Source organism: Notamacropus eugenii, chromosome 3, assembly GCF_028372415.1.
Source record: "Notamacropus eugenii isolate mMacEug1 chromosome 3, mMacEug1.pri_v2, whole genome shotgun sequence".
NCBI lineage: Eukaryota > Metazoa > Chordata > Mammalia > Diprotodontia > Macropodidae > Notamacropus > Notamacropus eugenii.
The window spans coordinates 50,236,877-50,261,785 of NC_092874.1; the positions used below are offsets into that span (position 1 = coordinate 50,236,877).

The 24,909-nt window shown below is 36.6% G+C and overlaps 1 protein-coding gene and 1 long non-coding RNA gene across 5 annotated transcripts in view; one reads left to right on the forward strand and one right to left on the reverse strand.

The window, feature by feature from the left end:
• LOC140530919 (uncharacterized) overlaps positions 1 to 24,909 on the forward strand; it is a 949,813-nt gene that overhangs the window by 740,343 nt on the left and 184,561 nt on the right. The gene's annotated exons all lie outside the window — the stretch shown is intronic.
• Positions 1 to 24,909, reverse strand: part of LOC140531017 (A-kinase anchor protein 9-like) — a 92,767-nt gene that overhangs the window by 34,760 nt on the left and 33,098 nt on the right. Inside the window, exons 7-11 of the mRNA XM_072650219.1 lie at positions 21,725 to 21,880; positions 13,416 to 13,613; positions 8,659 to 10,338; positions 6,078 to 6,173; positions 3,044 to 3,130 (exon numbers count right to left, since the gene is read on the reverse strand). Of these exons, the coding sequence (XP_072506320.1) occupies positions 3,044 to 3,130; positions 6,078 to 6,173; positions 8,659 to 10,338; positions 13,416 to 13,613; positions 21,725 to 21,880 (2,217 nt within the window). The remainder of the gene's footprint in view (positions 1 to 3,043; positions 3,131 to 6,077; positions 6,174 to 8,658; positions 10,339 to 13,415; positions 13,614 to 21,724; positions 21,881 to 24,909) is intronic.

The following is a 24,909-nucleotide window of genomic DNA, read 5'->3' on the forward strand; positions in this document are numbered from 1 at the left end:
GGGAGAATAAGAGAAACAAAACCATTTTTTGAGCGATCATTTTGGAAATGGCTAGTTGTTCTTCTGCTTAGTCACAAAGTGAAACCAAAAAGTTTATATACAAATTAGATGCTCTTTGAAATAATATTTAATTAGACCTTAGCAAGAGACTAGTATTATCAAGAAATGACAAAACACTGAAACACAGAACTGAAAAAAGATAACCATACTTCACAATTACAGAATACTGACTAGAAACCAACACTGTTACTTTTTATATTTAACATATAGGACAAATATTTAACAACAGGACAAATCTGGAGGGGAACAAAATGATTTACAAAAGGCAATTAGAAGGAAAATAAAACTTTCTTTTTTTCTTCTAAATACGTTTTGACATTATCTAGTTCTTGCACAAGGCCATGAAATGACTTCTTTTTCTTTAGCCTTTTTTCTGAATGAGACGCACAGTGGTACAGGGGAAAGAGACGACAAGACCTGGGCTCAAATATCACCTCTGCTATACAATATGGTGCAAATCACTTCATGTTTCAAAGTCCTAGGTAACTTTTTAAGACATTAAATCACATGACAGGTGCTGACCTGCAATGACAGTGGGAGTTTTCTCTTTATATTAAGAGAATCTTGGGTTCTGTACATTTTTGGAAATGACTAGCCAATATTTTGATATAAAAAGAAAAAATATCATGATATGCATTCAGGTCTTAAGACTTATTATTCTTTTTACCTTTAGCAAATATAGCTGATATTTGTAGATCTAGCCAAAAAAAAAAAAAGAATTGATCCTTTGCCTTTCCTTACGGTATCATGGTTAATAAATGTAGTAATACTATTTCAAAACTATTTCTTTGTTAAGGGAAAAAGAAGTTACTAAAAGATGAAAATTTAAATAACTTTTTCAAGACATTACCAACATAACCAAAGGAACAAATGTTAGTCAAACATAAGCTACATTAATCTGTATAGTAGCTAGACATATAAAGACTGAACTAGAAAGGCATGGATTCATTTGTAAGAGGAAGGCAATACAATTTAGACTTGAAGCTTTGTTCTATAGTTAAACAAACTCTTGTAATAAAGTGTTTATCTCAGGGCACTATGTTGCTTTAAGAATTCAGGTTTCTTGCTCGTACAATAAAACCAAGCTTCATTAAATCCTTAAGGGACACATTTAAGCTTCGGATTGTCTGAATGAATTTATCTTTTACAAGTTAGGGTAAATGATGGGGGAAAAGGGTTATACCAATATATTACCATCCACTGGTGTATGCCATTATGGAATTCTGCTGGTTATTAAAATTCAGCACCTGAACAGCCTAAAATCATTGGCAAACAACATTTCTGCAAGTGTAGCAGGTACGTAAAGGGGTTAGAAAGTGAGGGGAAGCTATGCAAATAAAATAAGGAGTAGCATGCTAGTAATACATAAGCAGTGAGCAACTGGTTTAGCAAGTAACTGAAACTGGCCTGATAACCTCTGGCAATGTATCTCATAGATAAGCTGAACTCTAAAAATCTGAAAATAAACAAGTGGAGCTTCCAACAATTTTGGGAAAAAATATTCTTTAGGAGAGCAGAAATGTGAAAAAGCAGAGGATGAAATGTATATAAGCAGATTTTGAATAATGGCAGCTAAGACAAAAAAGAGATTCTGATAAGCTATCAGCACCAATCTATAAAGTTATCCTATTATATTGCATTCCTTAGATCAGAGATGGGAAACCTGTGGCACTGAGGCCACATGTGGCCCTCTAGGTCCTCAAGCACAGCCTTCTGACTGAATCCAAACTTCAGAGAACAAAATCTTGCAATAAAAGGATTTCTTCTGCAAAAATTGGACTCAGTCAAAGGGTTGCACACAATGACCCAGCAAGCCATACATGGCCCCAAGGCTGTAGGATCCCCACTCCTGCCTTAGATGTTACTGGACTTTGGTTGTTTTAATAACCGTGAATTACCTACATGCTGTAATTGGGAGAAGTTATAAACAGAATTTAGGGAGATGGCAACACTTAGTAATTCTTTCTCTCAAGTTATGTGCTGGCAAGCAAATAGCAAATGAAGGTCTAGAATTCTCCAAAGAAGTATACATATGTTGTATCTCACAGCAGAACATGAGCTCTTTGTGGAAAAGAACCATCTTTTCAACTCTGTTATTTAGTATGGTGCTTTGCATATGGTAGGTACTTAGTAAAATCCTTGGTGAAATATCACCAAGTCAGAGTTCTGGTCAGGGCAAATGAGGAACATGATTCCCTGTCTGGTTATATCTGATCAGCAGATTGTCCAACCAGGACTTGGCTGTTTAAATAATCGTGCTGTAAAGTTGAGGTCATCTAAGTGATAATATGCATGCATTTGTATTTACATGCACATGAAATATGACATATGACATCTCTGATAATGAGGTCAAAGTTACATACTCAGTTTCTGCTTAGGATTCACCGTATTCAATGGGCTAGGCACAACACCCAGAAAACTTATGGTGTTAAAGAGGTATAGATGGAAAGTACTGTGTGAAGCCATCTTCACTACTGAAGAAACAGCAAATCCACCTGGACCATTAACGAGGTTACTAGTGTTATCTTCATACAAAGAGTACAGTTATTAACATGGTGGTAACAGAAAAGGCAAAGGAGAATGAGAGGCATGAGATAAAGAAGGGATAGCCTGAGTGTTCCACTGGTATTAATGGAATGTCAAGAGAAAGGCCCATCACATGCTCAGGGGTTATGTGCAAAGGCAACATAGAGTAGGAAGGGCTAGACAAGTTTGTGACCTGTACCTCTTCAGGGAGCACCCACATAAACCTCCATCAAAGTGTTAAAGGGAGACACTGGGTATTGAATACGAAAGCAAATTTGAAAGCAGAATCATTTGTTATAAGAAACTGACAATTTGGAAATGGTCCTTATGTCAATTCAATCATCAAATATTAATTTGAAGCAGTTATTAATGATAATGATACTAACCAGTAAAATTTACAGAGCCTGGGCTTTTGCACTCATAAAAAGGTTTTAAATAAAAAAAACTGTAGACTAACCTCAGCCTCTTCCTCTTCTTCTTGGGGCTGTTTCCTTGAAACCTTAATAATACCCATTTCTTCTTTCATTACATTTTCATTAGAAAGCTAAAAGACAATATCCAAGTAAGACATTTATATATCTCTTTTTATGTACTACTTGTTATAGAAAAGAAGAATCTTGCCTTAGTTATGAAGACCTGAAAACTTCTATATACTGGACTCTTGAGAATGAAATCTAGGTTCATCTCAACCTCAGGAGGTTGACACCTGAGTCTTATTACCTTCTCTTGACTAAAAACTAGTCTGGCTTCTTCCCTAAAGTACCTTATTTCCACTAGTATCACTACTCTCTTTCTGAAGGACATGTTCAAAAACTTAGTCATCTTTTAACTTCTCCCTTAATTTCATCTTGCATATGTAGTGTTATCATTTCTTTCTTTGAAATGTCTCTTGCCTCTCTCCCTTCTCTTCCATTTCCACCATTACTATCCTAGATAAATCCCTAATGATTGCATAAGTAGAAAGTCTTCTAAATAGGCTCCTTGTTTCATCCCTGCCCTATCCAATCCGTTCTGCATACTGCCAGATCAACCTCACCCTTGTCCTCATATAAGTACCCAGGTCAAAGCCTCTGTGCACTACCTAATGCATTGCAAAGCATATTCCCTAATGTGTCACTTGAAGTCATCCACATCTATGTATGCTTAGTAAGCAGCAAGTATTTAGTGAAATTTAGAGAAAGAAGAACTAAGGCACAGTCCAGAAGACAGGAGAAGAGGAGTCAGGTCAGTGCAGTTCCAGTGCCCAGAACAGTGACTTGAGGACTTCAGGTACTAAATAAATATTTGTTAAATTCAAAACTGGTTATTTCCTCATACTATGCTTAATCTATTCCCCAATTTTTGCTCGTTTTCCTCTGCGTGTATTACCTGTTTAGCCCACTTCTGTCTGTACCCCATCCAATTTCCTCAATGGGGACTTTTCCTTTCTCCGTGAAGTTCTCTCTGACTGATGAAAATCCCCATTGGTCTCCCTTTTCTCTCACTCTGATAAGAATTATGGTCTCTTGATGGCACTGAATGTATCACCTTGTATTGCTACGTAGCTGTTTCATATGTATGTCTACCATCCCCAGGGGACATCCACTATTTTGCATAGAGTACCATGTACTTAATAAAATACATGATGAAAGAATAAATGTCAGCTGCCTTAATTTCCCCAAGTATCAGATGGAGTGATGTTATCAATGTAGTCTAACAAAGTACTGGATATTCTTCCCTCTAGCCCTGGAAAATGATCCTGTTTAAGAATATAAATTGTGACCAGCACTCCAGAGAGTAGACTTTTATTTTATTTTTCATGTCACCACAAAGTCTGGCTGTCTCTTGTCCTTCTTCCAATGTATAAGTTACAGGACCATATCAGGTCTGAGGTCTATTTGAGGAGAGAAGATTATTTTTAGTGAAAGTAATTTTCATTTGGGGAAAACCAAAGATCTCTCTTGGAGCTGATCTGATCTACAGTAGAATTGATGGGGGTTTTTGAAGTCTAGGTACACTGAGTAGTGCTATCGGAGAACAGAAATGTAAAAAAGCAGTGGATGAAAGGTATATAAGCAGATTTTGAATGGAAGCTAAGGCAAAAAAGAGATGCTGATAAGCTATCAGCACCAATCTATAAAATTATCCTATTATATTGCATACCTTAGATCACAGATGGGGAACCTGTGGCATTGAGGCCACATGTGACCCTCTAGGTCCTCAAGCATAGCCCTCTGATTGAATCCAAACTTCAGAGAACAAAATCTTGTAATAAAAGGATTTGTTCTGCAAAACTTGGACTCAGTCAAAAGGCTGCACCCAAGAACACAGAGAGCCATATATGGCCTCAAGGCTGTAGGATCCCCACTCCTGCCTTAGATGTTATTGGAGTTTGGTTGTTTTAATAACTGCCAATTACCTACATGCTCTAAATGGGAGAAGTTACAAACAGAATTTAAGGAGATGGCAACACCTTTAGTAAGTTTTTCTCTCAAGTTATGTGCTGGCCAGCAAATAGCAAATGAAGGTCTAGAATGCTCCAAAGAAGTATACATATGTTGTATCTCACAGCAGAACATGAGCTCTTTGGGGAAAAAAAGCGATCCTTTACAACCTCGTTATTTAGTATGGTGCTTTGCATATGGTAGGTACTTAGTAAAATCCTTGGTGAAATATCACCAAGTCAGAGTTCTGGTCAGGGCAAATGAGGAACATGATTCCCTGTCTGGTTATATCTGATCAGCAGAGTGTCCAACCAGGACTTGGCTGTTTAAATAATCGTGCTGTAAAGTTGAGGTCATCTAAGTGATAATATGCATGCATTTGTATTTACATGCACATGAAATATGAGATACGACATCTCTGATAATGAGGTCAAAGTTACATACTCAGTTTCTGCCTAGGATTCACCATATTCAATGGGCTAGGCATAACACCCACAAAACTTATGGTGTTAAAGAAGTACAGATGGAAAGTACTGTGTGAAGCCATCCCCACTACTGAAGAAACAGCAAATCAACTTGGCCCAATTAATGAGGTTACTAGTGTTATCTTCATACAAAGAGTACAGTTATTAAAGTGGTGGTAACAGAAAAGGCAAGGGAGAAGCAGAGGCATGAGATAAAGAAGGGATAGTCTGAGTGCTCCACTGCATTAATGCAATGTCAAGAGAAAGGCCCATTATGTGATCAGGGGACATGCACAAGGGCAATATAGAGTAGAAAGGTCTAGACAAGTTTGTGACCTGTATCTGCTCAGGGAGCATCCACCTCAATCTCCATCCAAGAATTAAACGGAGGCACTGGGTATTGAATAGCAGAGCAAATTTGAAAGCAGTATCATTTGTTATAAGAAACTGACAATTTGAAAATGGTCTTTATGTCAATTCAACCAACAAATATTAATTTGAAGCAATGCTATTAATGATAATGATACTACTTTCAGTAAAATTCACAGAGTCTGGGCTTTTGCACTCATAAAAAGGTTTTAATTGAAAAAAACTGTAGACTAACCTCAGTCTCTTCCTCTTCTTCTAAACTTTCTTGAGGCTGTTTCTTTGAAACCTCAATAATATCCATTTCTTCTTTCATTACAGATTCATTAGTAAGCTAGAAGAAAAAACCCAAATGTGACTTTTAAATTTCTCTTACTTATGTCCTGCTTGTTGTAGAAAAGAAGAATCTTGCCTTAGTTATGAATACGTGAAAATTTCTATATACTGGACTCTTGAGAATAAAATCTAGGTTCATCTCAACCTCGGGAGGTCTACAACTGAGACTTATTACCTTCTCTTGACTAAAAACTGGTCTGGCTTCTCCCCTAAACTACCTTGTTTCCATTAGTATCACTACTCTCCTTTTGAATGACCAGTTCAAAAACTTAGTCATCTTTTGACTTCTCCCTTAATTTCATCTTGTATATGTAGTGTTATCATATTCTTTCTTTGAAATGTCTCTTCCCTCTTTCCCTTCTATTCCATTTTCACCATTAGTATCCTAGATAAATCACTAATGATCCCATGTTGCTGCCTAATGGATGGTAAAGCATATTCCTTTACATGTCACTTGAAGGCCTCCACATCTATCCATGCTTAGTAAGCAGCAAGTATTTAGTGAAATTTAGAGGAAAAAGAAGTAAGGCACAGTCCAGAAGACAGGAGAAGAAGAGTCAGTTCAGTGCCGTTCCAGTGCCGAGAACAGTGTTTTGAGCACTGCGTGTACTAAATATTTGTTAAATTCAAAACTGGTTATTTCCTCATCCTGTGAACCTACCATGCTAGATTTAGAAATCTAGAAAACCACAAAGGTCATAAAGGCTATCCCCTTCATGTTACAGATAAGGGAACTGAGGACAGAAGGATGAAATGTCTTTCTCAAGGTTATACTGGTAATTAATAGGAGAAACAGAATTGCAGAATTGAGGTAGGAATAGGAGCAGAAAATCCATCAGTCCAAAATAATAATACAACTAGATAAAGAAATCAACTTCTAGTACACGGAGAGCCGTAAGGAGCAAGAAATATCTCTGAATGTCTATGGTTTGGCCTTGGTCTCAGCCCGTAGAGGAAGCCACGCTGTCAAAAGGAAACTGACGAGGCAAAGTGAAAGAATTTGCTCTAATACATTCTGTACCAGTGATCACCTTTAAGTTACTTAACAACAACAACAAAAAAAACCCCAAAACAATCCATTCTTTAAACCATAGTAAGGAGATGGGAGCTACTTCTACAATGGTCAGAAAACTGACCATCGAAGCAGTTGGTCTTCGAACACAAGTATTGTCTCCTAAGAATCTTTCACTCTACAAATTTATGTGAGTTGAAACCATCACTATCTCTAAAATAATCAAATATTCTATAGATTTAAGTAGCTCACAGGTATCAATTTCTTGATTTCTAGATTCATCATTAGATCACCATAAGGTGACCTTATTACCTAGAAATGCTTTTTTTAAAAAAAAATCTATCCTGGTTAGGCAGTAATATGTATCATCCTACTTGTAACTTCCATATCATTCTATAATAATTTTCATTAATTAGATTAATGTTCACAGTATTACAGTTGGCAAAATATAAACTGTCAAATGTTTCCTCTGGCTTTATCTGAACATATAAACTGTTTTCATTAGTTAGTTTTTAATGTTTTTTGGATCCAATATAACAATTACAGAAAATTAGGATAATTTAATTTGTCTATTTAAAATCTACCTGAAAAATAAGTTACAAGCCCTAATGAGAATAACTTGAAAAAGGTTAATTTTATTCTTCTTTTCAGAATGTTCATTTATATTTTTGTAAAGAACAAAAATATTTTCTAATTGAGGTTTTTCCCTCTTCTAGCTTAATCACACATGAATCAGTAAACAAACCTGTTCAGATTTCAGAGGACTGAGTTCCTGCCGAAGCTGGTCATTTCCACTCTGTGCAATAGCTAAAGATGATGTTAACGACTCATTAGCCAACTGGTCAGTCACAGAGTCCATGGGAGCCAAAAGAGAATTCTTCTCAGGCTTCACCAATTCTTGCTCGCTTTCTTTTCTAATATTCATCTCTATGATCTTTGCCCCTTCATCAAAGTCTTTATTTATTTTAAGTACAGGAGCTGCAGAATCTTTATTTCCCTGTGTTTGAATACCATTTTTAAAATTGCATGGTTTAAGTTTTAACTCATCCATGTGTTCTGCTCGACTATGGCCAACTATGATTTCTAGCTCTTTGCATCTTTTTAAAACTTGTTCTTTCTCTTGCTTTAGAGATTTCACTTCCTCACTTAAGTGATTAATTTCACTATGTTTATGCTTGAACTGTTCAGAAAGATCTGACAGTCTCTCTGATAGTTCTAATTTCTCTCGCTGGGTCACCTCAAGTTTCTCCATAAGTTCTGTAGTATCTTTCTCAACAACTTCACCCATTTCAGAAATTTCTGCTGTGAAAGACTTGTCATCTTTACAACTTTCACAATCTGCACTTTTAGTTTTCACTAAAAGAACTGGCTTACTTTTCTGTACATGATAAAGCTCATCAGTAAGAGCCTTTAGCTTCCTTTCATATTCTACTTCCTGTTTGCTTTTACTGTCCTCTAAATCAGATCTTACCTTTAGAAGATAAGCATATTCTTCTCTTAACTCCTGGTAATTTATCTCAAAGTTTTTTTCAGCAAATGAGTATGTATTCCTTTGCCTCTCAATCTCTTCGTTTAGCTGTGTGCACTGTTTTGTGAGTTTTTCATTTTCTTCTAGGAGTATATCAATTTTTTTTTGCCACTCACATTCTTCAGATTTGGGCTTAACTGAATCTATGAAAATAAAACCTTCTTCTTTGCTAATGGGAGAATACATTTTCAACATGTCTTCTAGAGTTTTCTTTTCATTTTTAAGAATGGTATGTTCAGTTTCAAGTTGTGTAAATTTTTCTTGAAGGTCATCTTCTTTCTCCTTTATTTGCCTCTCCAAAAATTCTGTTTTCAGTTGTAACTCTTGCACTTCTTGTTCCAGTGTGCCCTTTTCCTTTTCTTCCTGTCTGAGTACTTCAATCTCTTTCTGAAGCTCCTTAATCTGAAGAGTCATTTCTTCTGATTTTGAATTTACAAGAGACTGCTGGAAATCTTTCAGCTTTGAAATTTCTAAAAATAATTGATTCTGCTTCGTTATTAAATTGTCTTTTTCAAATTGGATGCTTTCCATCTCATGACTCATTTCCTTCTGTAATTCCTCTATCTGTTGTTTATCGTGAACACTTAAGTTATCTTTCAGTTTTTCTATGTTCATTTCATGCTCAATTTCTAAGCCTTCCCGGAGTCTAGTTAGTTCCTCTTCGTGGCTGAATAGCAGCTGAGTTCGCAGTCTTTCTAATTCAGCTTCCCGAGAGTCAGCCATTCTATCGAAAACAGCGTTCTTTTCTTTCTCTAGCATTTCAAGCTTTATCTTGTAATTGCTGACTTCGGCCTCATGCTTTAACTCTAAGTCCTTCCTGAATTCAGACGCAGACACGATCTGGGCTTTCAAATCTTCCACACCGCTAAGCAATTTGTGTGCTTCGTTAAGTTCATCTTCTTGTTCAGCTATTGTCTGTCGAGCTCTTTGAACCTGCTCCCTAGAAAAGTTTAATTCTTCAAAAAGGTCTTCAAGTTGACTCTGCAAAATAGATTTTGCTCTTGAAATTATTTCTAACTCCTTGCTTATTTTTTCCTTTTGAGAAATAGCATCTTGAAGTTTTAGATTCAATTCAGTAATTGCCATATTCATTAACTGTATTTGATTTTCATTTACTGGAACATCTGGACATGTTTTTAAAGCATTTTCCAGTTCTCCTTTATGTTGTGCATTAAGTTCATCGAGTTCAAACAGATGCTGTTTTATTAACTCTTGTTTCATCTGCACAATCTGCTGCCCATACATTTCATCTAGCTCTACTCGGAGTTTCTCCAATTTCTGCTGAGTCTGTATTTCCATTCTTTGTACCGTCTCAGTGTCAAGTTGACTTTCCTTACGACTTTTCTTCTGAAGTTCTTCAACAGTCCCCATTAATTGTTTTATTTCACCAGAACGCTGTCTTTCTTTTTGTTCAGAATTCGCTAATTCTAGTCTTATATTACTTATTTCTTTGTCCTTTTCTACAATCTGTTCTTTGAAATCCCCCAGTAATTTATCAGTAGCAATGAGTTTATCCTTCAGCTCAAATGAGTTTTCTTCTTCTTCTACTAGTTTTATTTTTAACTCTTCCATGACTGAATCTTTTTCCTCTAATTCCTTTTTACTTGAATCTTTTTGTTCCTTCTGAAAATAAGAGAGAGAATCTTTAATTGATGGCAACTTAGCACATAGCTTCAGAACTCTGTCATCTAGGTTTGATAGTAAAGCATTCTCCTTTCATTTTATAGTATACTAATTGCCTTAAATAATGTGATTTGTATATAGCAGGTTTAAAATTGATAAACTTTTATTCTGAAGTTTCTTAAAAGATCAACAATGTGCATACACATCTATTATTCAGTTAGGAAGGGGGTCAATAAGCATAACCATGAAGAAGATCTGTATTCTGCATGACTACTAATGACAAAATCTACTACTGACCTAGATCTTGCTGGTAAACCAGAGGTGATTCATCGGAAAAGGATGGAGAAAAAGTGTATTCACAGATGCCTGATGCCTTGCCAGTACGGCGGAACTAGAAGCCACCTAATACAGCAAAACTCCAAGCCAAATCTGGGACAACTATCATATTCTGGCTTGGCAATCCAACCTCAAAATTCTGGTTTCAATGGAAATTTGGAGACAGGGATGAACTTTTTCCTGACTCCAGCTCTGGACTCAAGTTGTAGAGTCATGGATAAGGAGAACTATGCCTGATAAGAACTGATGACATCATGGTTTATGGACTATGAGCCACTTGTTGAGTTGGACTACTACTTATGTAGTTTACCTATCAAAAATGTTGATCTTGTTAAGTGATGTATCTCTTCTGCATTTATTAATTTTATACAGTAAACTCATTAAATCAATACTAGTTAACTGAGAATAGTTCAAGATGTGATATAACCACTATACTATGAACATTTATAGTACCTGCTATGGGCCAGTGCCAGGCACTATGTATGCTAAGCACTTTACAAATATTATCTCCTTTGATAGTAAAATACTTGGAACAGTCAGTGCCTGGCACATAGTATTATTGTTGGGCTGATTAGTCATGTACGCACTTCATAAATATGTGTTAAGCAAATTAATCCCCAAAGCTACCTACATAGCTTCCTGACTTGAATAGCCCCACGTACTGCTGGCAGAAAAATCTCTGTAAAGACCTTCTTAAATGAGATGACATTTGCGCAGACCTTAGCCCAGTGTTGGACACGTAGTAGGTTCTTCATGTTTGTTTCTGTTCCTTTTTTTCCTAATGACTTCAGCTTCTCTGCTTAAAAACTTTCAATGGCTCCCTACTGACTACCCAATAAAGTTCAAGTTCTATAATGTGGCGTTTAAGACCCTACGTGACCTCGCCCCACTGGACCTCTACACTGGCTTTGCTCTAGCGAGCTACTAATGGTTCACCAGATGTGCCTTTCTCCTTGTTCAGGGTGTTCACTCCACCTGTGACAGGCATCTAGTAAGCATATAATTAATGCTTATTGATTTGACTTGACTTGGAATATACTCTCTTTCTGTATCTACCTATTGGAATACTTCCAGTTCTTCTAAGATCAGGGCAAACTCAATCTTCTCTGTGCAGGCTTCTCTCTCTGCTTCTCTAATATTATAGAACAATTCTTCCACTTTCTTCATCTGGCACAAATCACATTCTACTTATACTACTATTATACTTCTTTCTGTTGGTGGTATCTCCCTTTACTGGGGTCTTAGCTTGTGGAATACAAGGACTGTGGTTTCATTTAGCTTTATACTCACCAGTGTATGTGTATTTTTCACATAACACTAGCAAAATGTCTGAATGGCAATTCCAAATGCGGCACTTTGGTCCTGATATGCCTTCCTTAGCTATATTTAAATATCAAGACTTCTCCTGATCATTGCTTCATTCTCTAGCATTTATGTCAATGATTTCCAGTGATTTCTGGGCTTTTTACATATAATCATTGCTTAATTTCATAAATTCTCTTTTCCAGCCAGCTCGTTTTTTAAGCATGGTATCATTCTTAATACTTCACTCATCTTCACAGCTCATATTCAATTAAGTGCATAGTACTATGGATTGTAGCTACACAGAATTGCTTGGATTTGTCCCTTTCTCTCCTCTACACACCACACCCACCCCAGTTTTGGCCTTCCTCACCTCTCACTAGGACTATTTCAATGTCTCCCTCACTGGTCTCCCTACTTCCAGTCTCCTCCCTAATCGTATGCCTAAAACACAATTCTGACCATGTTCCTCCCCTGTTCACAAAGGTCCAGCGGCTCTCTAATGCCTCTAGACTCCTCTGCCACCTCTTTCTCGCACTCTACCTTCTAGCTCAGTGACTTGCTTGCTGTTCCCCATACTTGACATTCCAGCTTTTGTCTCTGTGTCTTTGCAGAGGCTGCCCTCCATGGCTAAAAGTCATTCAACGTAGCTTCAGACTTCTTTCCAAGTTTAGCTCCATTGAGATGCCCTCACCAAGCCTTGTCTTGATGACTTCCACCTACCTCTGGAAACTGTATTTTCTTTATTTTGGACATATTTTGTATTCATCAGTTTTCACATTTCTCCCCCAAAGAGAATGTAATCTCCTTAATGACAAGGATTGTTTGGTTTTTGTTTTCATATTATTTGTGCTTATCACAGTGCCTGGCATGAAAAAGGTCTTTAATAAATGTTTTGTTTTGATATTTTCAGCAAATAAGTGATATTTGATTTTTTTTAAAAGGGAATTAAAATTTTGCTTTGAGAATTTTTTTCAGAATTTCACAATATGCCTTGAAAATACAGGGATCTTCTTAGGTAAAATACTAACAGGGTCAGAAATCTGAGTCTACATAGAAACATTATTAATTTCAGTTTCCCTTTAATGTAATCTGCTTATAACACCTAATTAGCATGGATTTGTGCTTTTCCAAAGGCCTTAATCATAAGACCCAGCAGCAGGAACTCATCACCACATAAATGTTTAATTTGTGGCTTAGAACTCAAGACTTGAGTTATTATAATGGGGCTGTAAAAAGTTACAAAATGAATTATCATTTTATCCATGAGAAGACCTTTTCTTCATATAAAGCTTTTGTGAGTCATTTGAATAATAATGATGACATGAATGTTTATTTCTAAAGTTTCTTAAATTAGTTCAAAGGGAGATAAAAAGTCAACGTAAAATTAATTGCAAAGTTACAAATCTTTTGGTAGACTATCACTAAAAAGAGCATACCATCTCCATCTCATAAGTTCCAATTTTCTCTTGCAAGAAATTAATGTGCATTTTGAATTCTTCTTTCTTCTTCTGATAATCTTCTAATAAACGGTCCTGTTCTTTTAGCTGCTGCCAAACAATTTGTTGTTTAGCTTGAAGTAAATGTGCAGCTGTGCTGCTGTGATTAGTATTTCTCAGACTTTGACTAGCCTGTAACTAAAATTAAAAAAGGCAAAAAAAATGAGACATTAAAAATGTTAGCAGCTATACTGGCACAAAAAAAGGAAGAAAAAGAGAATTCTTTCTTCTTTTTTTTTTTTTTGATACCAGGGTACCTCACTCTCCACCCCCACCTCACTTCCCAAATAAAGTTCTGAAAAATTCCCATCTTGACAAGTATAAGAATCTCTTAATAGGGTATAAATTGTTTAACAGAAAAAGAAGCACCCTTCCACAACAGTTATATTACCATCATGAGTTAGAAACTGGAAATTCGCTATGAAACCATTCAACTGGGAGCAACATTTGGTAAAAGACAGATCTGGTCTGATCCCATCAAAAAGGTCTCAAGTAGGTCTAAAATCCCTCCAGCCCCCAGTTAACTACTAGCTGACTACTTTAAAGCTGTAAGCGATCTTGTAACACTGAGAGCTACAGAGAGTTTCATGATGAGATTTCAATACCTATTCAATAAAAGTATATAAACATATGTAGAAAAAATATAGCAAGTTTGGCATTTGCCTAGGGGACCCCTAAACAGAATATATCGGTCCAGTTACAAAGACCACCTTCATAAAGGAGGAAGCACTCCTAAAATGAAATTTCTTTGAAAGGGAAAAAACCTTATGGATATAACCTGAAATTTAATGCCATGATAGTTCCCACTAGTTTGATCCAGGTCAGATTTTGGAGGGAAAGTATAGACTTTGTTTGGACAGATGTTAATAAGAGCTGTGTTGTCTCATATTTGATCAACTAGAAAGGCTTATAAAATAGTAATTTTATGTCCCCTTCAGTTTAGCAATCTGTGCACGAATTAGTGGAAATAAAGTAAGATGGCTACGCTGAGACTAGAAAAAAGCCTCTCAATCGCTCTACATACATTTATCATGAGCTTACCAGGCATTATGCTAGGGGCTAGGGGCACAGAAATAAAAATGAAACAATTCATGTCTTCAGGGAATTTATAAATTGCCTCATCCTGAGCCATCTCCAGTCATCCTGATGAATACCTGGTCACTGGATTCAGATGGCTCTGGAGGAGAAGTGAGGCTGGTGACCTATACAGTCCTCCCTCACTCAAAACAAAGTCAAGTGCGAGTCATGTCATCATTTCTCTGATGTCGTGGTCTTCTTCGGCAACAAAGGACGAACACACACACATTTGACTGGAGGAGATGATATACACATATGCATATAAGACATACACAAAATAAATACATGGTAAATTTTTGTTTATGGTACAGGAGGGCACTAACACATAGGGAAAGAAGGAGTCGGTTCATTTTGTTATGAAAACAGAACACAGAAATTCTGAAAAGTCAAAATTATGGTAGAGCTAGAAAAGTTAATTCCTCTTTTCCAGTTAGTGATGTGAAAACAGAAATGGAGGAAAATGCAACTAATGGTATAAAATACAATGGAAGAAATACAATTTATATGATTACAGAAAAATGTCATGGTCAAGAGTAATCGGACCAAAATATATAAGGATACTCTCAGTCTCCTTCTAGGCAAATGCAAAGTATATACCTTGACGAACTCTTTCTATATATGTTTACATATTATATAGCTACTGAAATCTCATCATAACCCTCTCTATAGTTCTCATGTCCTTATTACAAGAAAGCTCACAGATTAAGTAGTTAACTAGGGAGTTGTGGGGGCTGGAGGGAGTTTAATCTTTTTTTGTGCCACGAATCCCTTCTCAAAATAACTTTTTAATTTAACTCAATTTTATTTTCATAAATATCTCCTCTCCCTCCCACTGACCTCCAATAAGAAAATGATACAAAACAAAACCTCTATTACAAATATTGTAATTAAAACAAATACCCACATTGGTCATATAAAAAAATACACACACAACACACACACAAACATCTCAACATGCACCATGAGTTTCTTATAGCACAACAGCATTAGATCACATACATATATCATTTCTTCAGTCATTCCCCAAGTGATAGGCACCTTTTCAGTTTCCTTTCTTTATTGCAATAATCCCAAAATACTGTACATATGTGCCCTTTTCCTCTTTCTTTGCTCTCTATGGGAGGACAGACCTAGTAGCGGTATCAATGGATCAGAATAAATACGGCTTAGTTAGCTCTTTGTATATAGCTCCAAATTGCTTTCTAGAATGGCTGGACCAGTTCATAGTAATGCAGAGTTAACAGCATATTATATACTTTTTTCCCACAGACCCTCTAGCTTTGTCATTTCTTTTTCTGTCAACTTTACCAGTCTGATAGGCATAAGGTGGTACCTTTGAGTTGTTTTAATTTGCATTTCTCTAATTATTGATTTACAGCACTTTTTCTCATACAGTCATAGGTCACTTGGATTTCTTCCTTTACAAAGTGCCCATTCATTTCCTCTGACTATCACTTTGGGAAACGCTCTTACTTTGACAGGTAATTTCTTCTTTGCTCCTCTAACCTGTTTATGTCACCCTTCTCTCTGAATTATGTCTTTATTTGGAGTTTGTCTTATTATAGGATGAGAGATATTAGTCTATAACTAGTTTCTGTTAGACTGCTTTATAGTTTTCTCAAGTTTTTGTTTGTGAATTCTGGGATATTTTCGTTTATCTAACACTACACTCATTTGCCCCTATATATTGTGTTTGACTGATCAACCTCTCCATTTCTTACTCAGTATTAAAACGTTCTGATGACTACTGTTTTGTGGTAGGTTACTGTGAGATCTAGTACTGCTAGGCCCTTTTTCTTCCCACTTTTTTTTTCTCATTAATTCTCCTGATATTCTTGATCGTTAGGTCCTCTTGATGTATGTTTTTTCCTAGCTATATAAAGTGATCCTTTGGTAGTTTGGTTGGTACGGCACTGAAAAGGTAAATTAGAACTTGGGTAGCGTAGTCATTATTGTTTTGGCTCAGCTCAGCCCACGTCCAGTTAATGTTTATCTAATTACTCAGATGTCTTTATCTGTCTAAAGATATCTTACACTGCAGTTGTTCTCATGTAGTTCTTGTTTTTGCTTTGACGGGTATGTAATACTGTTTGTAGTTATTTTACTGCTGAATTATTTTAGAACTATATACAGAAACCCTGATGTTTTACGTGGGTTTGTTCTATATCCTAAAATTGTGCTGAAGTTAATTGTTTCAATTATTTTTCAGCTGCCTATCTAAGTAAACAGTTATCTAAGTCCTATCTGCAGAAATGCTAGTCGCCTCCTCTTTGCCTGTGCTCGTCCTCTGAGCTTTCTTTCTTCTCTTCTGGCTGTAGCTAGCAGGCTGAGTATTATATTAAACAGCAGTAGTGATAATGAACCTACTTGCTTCATCCTGGGTCTTAAACTAGAACAAAGTCCTCTAGTTTATTCACATTACAGATACGCTGGCTCTTGATTTGACTTACACTATTAAATGAAAGATTCAATTCCTATGTTTTCAAGAGTTTTGTTTTTTTTTTTTAAATACAAATGAGTGTGGTAGTATGTCAAAAGATTTTCTTGCATCTATTGATATAATTTTAAAAAATTAATGTGATCTATTATATTTATAGCTTTCCTTATACTGAATCAGCCCTACATTCCTGGTATAAATCCAGCTTTGTCAGAGTTTGTAGTCTTTGCGATATGTTGTAGTTTCCTTGCTGACATTTTATTTTAAAAAATCCTTTTTTGTGCATCAGTATTCATTAGTGATACTGGTCCAATTTTTTTTCTCTGTTCTGCCTCTCTTTGGTTTATGTATCATGATCGGGTTTATACATATAAGGAATTTCTTGTGATCTCTTCTTTTCCAACTTTTCCAGTTTTTGTGGTATTAGAATTAATTGTAAAATGTTTGAAAGAACTCATTTGTAAATCTAACTGATATTGGGGTATTTTTCTTTGGAAATCATTTATGGCTTCTTCAATTTCTTTTTCTAATGTTGGATTGTCTTCTATTTGGCAGCATTTTAATCTGTTAATCTGAGCATTTTATATTTTTGAAAATATTGTTTGACTTCATTTATCCTGCCATTTTTTGGTATATAACTGGGCAAAACAGTTCCCAATAATTTATTATTTCTTCCTCATTGGTAGTAGATTCACCTTTAAAACTTTTTTTTTGATACTGCTAATTTGGTTTTCTTCTTTGTCTTTTAAAAATCAAGTTAGCTACTGATTTACTTTATTTTTTTTAATAACAGCTTCTAGTTTTATTTATTAATTCAATGATTTCTTTTTTTTAATTTTGTTAGTCTCTTCTTTGATTTTCAGAGTTTCTATTAGTTGACTTACTCTTTCTTTTACTGATAAAGTGTTTAGAGATATGAATTTCTCTGTAAGATCTTAGTTATATTCCAAAACTTTTGACGTGTTGTCTCATTATTGTTCTTGTCTTCAATGAAATTGCTGATATTTTTCTATGATTTGTTCTTTGATTCATCTGTTTTTTTACTTTACATTTTAAATGTAAATTTAATATTTTTGTGTTACATGTTAAGTTCCAAACTGTCTCCCTCCCTCCTTTCTCCACCCTGAACTAAAAGGCCATCATTTGACACAGATTTACAAAGAGATGTAGAACCATTCTATGCATACTTCTATTTATCAGTTCTTTTGCTGGACGTGGACAGCATCTTCCTTCATAGGTCCTTTATGGTTGATTTGAGTGTTTAATACTCATAATAATACTCATAATAACTTAGTTGTTGACAATTCTTCTTCGAACAACATTGCTGTTACTATATATAATGTTTTCTTGGTTTTGTTCATTTTACTTTTCATTATTTCATGCAAGTATTTCCATGTTTTTCTAAAATCAACCTGCTTATAATTCTTACTGCAAAGTAGTATTCCATCGCAGTCATACATCAACACTAGTTTGGCCATTCCTCAATTGATGGACATCCTCTCAATTTCCAGGTCTCTGCCATCATAAAGAGAACTGCTATAAATATTTGAGAACATTTAGGTTCTTTTCCTTTTCCCCTTATCACCTTGGGAAACAGACCTCACAGTGATATTGCTAGGTCAAAGAGTATAATCACGTTTACATTTTTGTGTTTCTCTCAAGTCCTGAGTTTCTTTAACTGAGCTCTGATCTTTCTACTAGGTATGCTTGGAAGATTTCCATTTCATTACAAAGCCATTTTTCTCCTTGTAGTGGCTGAGTTATTCTTAGCTCTAAGCCCCTAGATTCTTTGCCTTCTGGAACATTCTATTCCAAGGTTCCTGTTCCTTTGAAGTGGTGCCTGGGAAATTTTGTGTTATTCTAACTATGGCTCCTTGGTACTTGAATTCTTCTTTGCTGTCTGCTTCTAGTGTTTTTTCTTTGACCCTGAAACTCTGGATTTTGGCTACAATATTCCGGGGAGTTTTTGTTTTGGAGTTTCTTTCAGGAGGTGATCAGCTGATTCTTTCTATTTCTATTTTGCCTTCTGGTTTTAAGATATCTGGAAAAGTTTTCCTTTACAATTTCTTGAAACGTATCTAAGCTCTTTTTTGGTCATTTACTTTCAGGTAGTTCAGTGGTTCTTACATATTTTTTTCTCTTCAATCTGTTTCTCACATAAGCTGTTTTTGCTATGAGATACGTTATATTTTCTTTAATTTTTTTTTTTTTTACTTTAACACTTCTTGTCTTATGGACATTAGTTTCTATTTGATCAATTCTAATTTTAATAATAATAGCTAATATCTATATAGTGCTCACTATGAGCACTTACGTACTGTGCTAAGCTCTTGACAATCATTATTTCATTTTATCCTCACAACAATTTTGGGAGGTAGGTACTAGTATCACATACATCTGACACATGAGGAGATGGAGGCTAACAGAGTTAAATGACTTGTCCTGAGTCACTAGTAAGCTAGTGAGTCCCTGAGGCCACACTTGAACCCAGGTCTTCCTGACTTCAGTCTTGGCACTCTATCCACTGCTTCTCCCAGCTTCTAGGGAGTTTTTTCTTGGTAAGGTTTTGTACCTCTTGTTCCATGACATTAATAAACTTTCCAAATTTTTTTTCCCACAGCTCCAATTTTTTTCCTCAATTTTTCTCCTCTAAGTCTCTCATTTGGTTTCTAAAATTATTTTGAGTTCTTTCTAACACTCTTGTTTCCCTTCTCCCGGGAATTCTGGTTAAACTTCTGTGCAAGCTACGTTTATATCTGAGGCTCTGTTTCTTGACATTTTGGAGCCACTCTATTCTGAGCTTGTGTCCTGAGTGTTTCTGCCATGATAATACCTCTTTATGGTGATTTTTTTTAGTTTGCTCATTTTTCCAGCCTCCTTCCTGACTTTGGACTTGATGTTAGGACTGGGCTCTGTGCATTTCTGGGAGAAATGTCTGAACTGAGATTTTGTTGTCTTGGATCCTTCTGATGCTTTCCTGGAGGGCTGAGTGTTGTTATACAATTCCAAGACCTCAAGGACCACTCAGCTTGGACACCTGAAACCTCTTAATGATCCTAAAGCAATGTGATCTGGGGCCATGTCTGATTATTGCCCTCCTGGTCTGAGCTCTGCAAGTTTCTGGCTCTGGTCTGGGAATGCAAACACTAGCGTTGGCTTGTTCTTTTTTGGAAGCTCCAGTAGACTGTGGCTGGACTCAGACACTGTCATTGGTTCTGTGTGACCAAAATGCAAGGTCCCCTTTTGTCTGGGATTCCCATCTTCATTATTTCACTGGAGGCTTCAAACTAGGCTGGGGGCTAGAACAGAGACCCTGCTCTGCTTCTTGGTCAGAGTCCTGGACTTGCTCCTCACTCAGGACACAGCCTAAGGTCCACCACTTTTCCTTACCCTGGGATGCCACCCCTAGGCATAGGTGCCCTCCTGAGTTCACCTTGGGTCTGGGGCAGGTCTGTCACTGGGCACCTGTTCCTGAACAAGGCTGGGTCCCTTTCTTGCTCCGGGACACAGCCTCAGTCCTTCTTCATTTCTGGCATGTAGCCATATGTCTGGACAGGTCCTGTCCCCAATATCCAGAGAACTCTTTCTCTCCCTATACTAATCTTAATTAGAAAAGAAATAAAAAAGCCTTGCTGTGATTTTGTTTCTAAATTTCCTGATCAGGAATTGACTTGGTGCATTTTCCAAATCTTTGAGGAAAGTCTGTGTTGGAGGAATTGTGTCATACTTGTTCTGTTATTCTGCCATCTTGGCTTTCCCCTCTCAAAATTATGTCTTTAAAAGTATAAAATTAAAAAAAAAGCATGACAAAAGAAAGTAGTTACATTGGAATGTGGTTACCAAAACACTAAAAAATGAAGCTCCTGGACCCCAAGTTAAGAATCCCTGTTGCAGGCCAAGGTTCACACGGTCAGTTTCTCCTTCTTCCACAAAGTTTCTGGGTGACCCTGTAAGAGGTATCCTCAAAATGAACCTGGAGGAGAAAGCCCTGGCCTTGCTTATGAAAATGTGTTCAATAAAGTCCACTGAAAAAAGAGGTAGCATGATGAAAGGTAAATTTCAAGCCTGAAATTTGATTTTTACAGATTTTTTTTTTGCAGTTAATATCATGCTAAAAAACATTCATCAGCTATGAAGGAAACAATCGTCATGAAAAGAAAGAGACACCCATCTGGTTATTAATTCTACCTCTGCTTATTACCACTTTATCTGCAGATTTTTGATCACTTCTGCTTCTATACACACACACACACATGCATTACAAACTACAAATGAATGGTAAAGGAGTTTTTTGAGGGGGAGAGAAAGAATAACCATGAGCCTTATTATTTGCTCAAAGAATTTTTTGTTCTAAGGAATTATTATTATTATTATTATTATTGCTTAGAAAATTATTTAGCTCTCCTACTATTTTGAGGACAAAGCTCAATCTCAGACATAGAAGCCATTAGTAAACAATGGTAATGTAAATCATGGAACTTTCTATCATCTGTAATTCTTCAAATGGAAAACAAAAGGAGAAAGCAGAAAACCCAATAAAAAGGAAACCACCAAGGGGAATATAAACTGATGTTTGGTTAATGAGATTAACTGGCACCCATTATTTTCCTTATATAATAATCCATAATAAACAAATATTAGGTGAACATAATATTTATCCTGAAAGACACAAAAGTTGCAAGAAATAAATTATACTATTATCAAATAATGAAAATTTACCATCAATCAGACTTACATGATGGAACTGTATTTGCAACTTCTGACTTTGTTCTGTCACTTCTAAAAATTCTCTCATAGTTTCATCTTTTTCTCTTCTTGCCTGCTGCAGGGTAGCCGTAAGTTGGGTTATGATGCCATCTCTTTGCTTAATTGCAGCTTCAAATTCTTGAAGCTATTAAAAAAAGTGAAAATGGGTGATCAAAAACAACTCAAAATACAATTACAGGTTGATTACTATTAAAATGATTTATGGCTAAACGTTGACATAATATGCTAGATTCTAAATCTTATTGAAGCAGACATTTCCTTCTTCTTTCTGAAGAGCAGGTTTCCTATCTCTCCTAGGACAGAAGCACAGGCGCTATTTACGAGTCCAGTCTTACTCTAATTGGCACAGGAGCTGGAGACTTCTTCTATTTCCAACCTGGTTCAGTTTGGCCCTCCTCAGACAATATGGTAGCTTCCCAGACCCTGGGGTTCATAACATTCAGACACCTGATCAGCTTATCTCATTGCAGTTGGGAATACCCAGGATATCTGCAAGCCTCAGTCTCCCTGGCAGCACAGATCAGAGATATGTTCTACCACATTTTTCACATCAGATATCTTTATAAGTGTCTGAATTAAACAGAAATTTGAATCATTTTAATTAAATTTAACAATTTATTAAATGCCTACTACATATGCAAAGCATCGTGTTGGGTGCTGTTGGGGATATAAAGATGAACAAGATATGAGAGCTTTGGATTTCAAGTAGTTTACACTCAAATGAGGAAGATAAAGACTTTGAAGAAAGAAAAAAACAACAACAAACCCAGATACAAATTAAAGTATGATTGATCCAGGAGAGGTATAACATGGTTCTAATGAAGGAGAAACGAATTACATCTGGGGGGATTAGAGAGGGCTTCAAGGGAGTGGTAGCAACTGAGATGGGCCTTGAAGGATAGGAAGAGTCTCAAAAGATAGAAATAAATACAGGTTAAAGGTAGATTAAGAGTCTCCTAACGGAGTGTTAAGAACGTTTACTTCTAGCTGCCACTAGGTGGTACAATGTATAGAACACTGGGTCTGGAATTGGGAAGCCTTGAATTCAAATTTGACCTCAGATACTACTAGTTGTGTAACAAAAGTTATTTCATCTGTTTGCCTCAATTTTCTTAACTGTGAAATGGGGATAATGGCAGTATCCATCTCAGAGGGTTGTTGTGAGCCTCCAATGAGATAATATTTGTAAAGTGGTTAGCACAGAGTAGCCATTATAGAAATCTTGACCTCTTCTCTTCCCTCGCTGACTTGGGTTGCATTTTTGGTTTGTAAAGAGCCTGAAACCCTAAGTGGGTGGTCATTCTGCATAGCTTCCTCTGATAAGTTTCTCCTAATACTCCCACCCAGAAAAACAGAAAAGTAAAGTCTAGCTAGCTGCTAGTTCAAGGAAGGAAATCTGATCTCACAGTCGTCACTACTGAGCTTCAGTGGAATGGACCTCAGGACTGCATGGCTCTAGAAGCTTTCACCTATCTGACTTCAAAAGAACATGGCAGGGGAAAAGGTGGAGCAAGGCAGGTCCAGAGACTTTGTCTAATAAGAAGCTATTTTCCCGGAAGGACAGCCAAGAGCCCACAGTGAGAAGTATGGTGAAGCTTCTAAGTAAATCAGTCACCAGGGGCAGATAGAGAAGGCAAGCGATCAGGACAGCTGACTACACACTGCCCAGACACACACTGAGGAGGAAGTGGGAGGGGCAGCGGCACAGAGAGGGTGGGAAGACAAGAAGGTCCAATGAGGTCCCCATGGTCAATGGTGGGGAAGCCAGACTCGAAGGGCCTCAGGGGAGTCCCAGGTACAAACAACTCTTTCAGAAAGTCTGGCAGTGAAAGGAGCAAGAGAAACAGGTGGACCAGCTAGTACAATCAGGGGAAGTTTTGATATACTTTGCTGTCTTCTTAAATGGAGGATGCTGAATTTAAGTGACCTTTTTTCTTGATGACTCAGGGTTCCCACTGTGAATAAGTTATTGTGAAAAGCCAAAGACATAACTGTAGAAAGAGATGGTTTGTGACAAAGGAACGAATAGGAACTGCCTAGAATGGGCCCTAAAATTTGCTCTCTTGTGGGAAAAAATAGCTCACATTCATATAACACTTTGGAGATATTTTACAAAGATGATCTATAAAATGAGTGTTGTCACTCGCTCGCCATTTTACAGATAAGGTAACTGAGGCTCAAAGCAGCTAAGACACGTGCCCGGGATGACAAAATAGGTCCAGTGCTCATCCACAATGCCATAACACCTCCTGCTTTCTGGTCATTTGCTTGTTTGTCATCATAATGGTGAAATGTGAAGTTGTATAACCTAAGAACATAACTTTAATTTAAGCAGTGAACCCAAACTGAAACAAGCCTTTTTCTCATTTTTTTTTCAATCTCTAGAAAATCTTTACAGTTTCTACTAGTCTTCTGACTTGTCAGCAGCATTTAGAACTATCTATGATCTATGTATCATTAAAGAATCTATTTGACAACCTGAACCCACTTGTGCTTACTGCATTTTCATGGACACATGAAAGAGTTTCCATAATTTTAAGAAGTAGGTGTTATCTCCATATCTAAGGCATATTTTTTAGTTAGAGCCTAGTGCTACATCTTGAAATGGTCACAGATATTATTCCCTCATGCTATAGTAACAAATTTAGTCTATATACTAAACATGGTGGGTTCAAGATGTCAAAGACATGCCTACAATTTATTTGAGATTTGGAAATAGTGGATTCTGTCTTTTAGAGAGATCTTGGTGGATAAGGTGGATAAGTAGGGAAAATAAATGATAATTTTACAATTGTTCTTCATGGCCCCCTGTGGGATATTCTTAGAAGAGATACTAGAGTGGCTTGCCATTTCTTCACCTCATTTTACAGATGAGGAAACTAAAGCCAACAGGGTTCAGTGACTTGCCCAGGGTCACACAGTTACTAAGTGTCTAACATTTGGACTCAGGAAGATGATTCTTCCTGACTCCAGACTCAGGACTCAATCCACTGCGCCACCTAGCGACCTGATAATACAATGAAGTGAATTCAAAACTGGCTGAACATTCTGGGGTGGTGATTAAAATAATGATATCAATTTGTAGGGAAATATCTACCCGCTCTGTCCACTAGATACTCTATCCTTGACCCTGTTCTGTTAAAAAAAATTTAC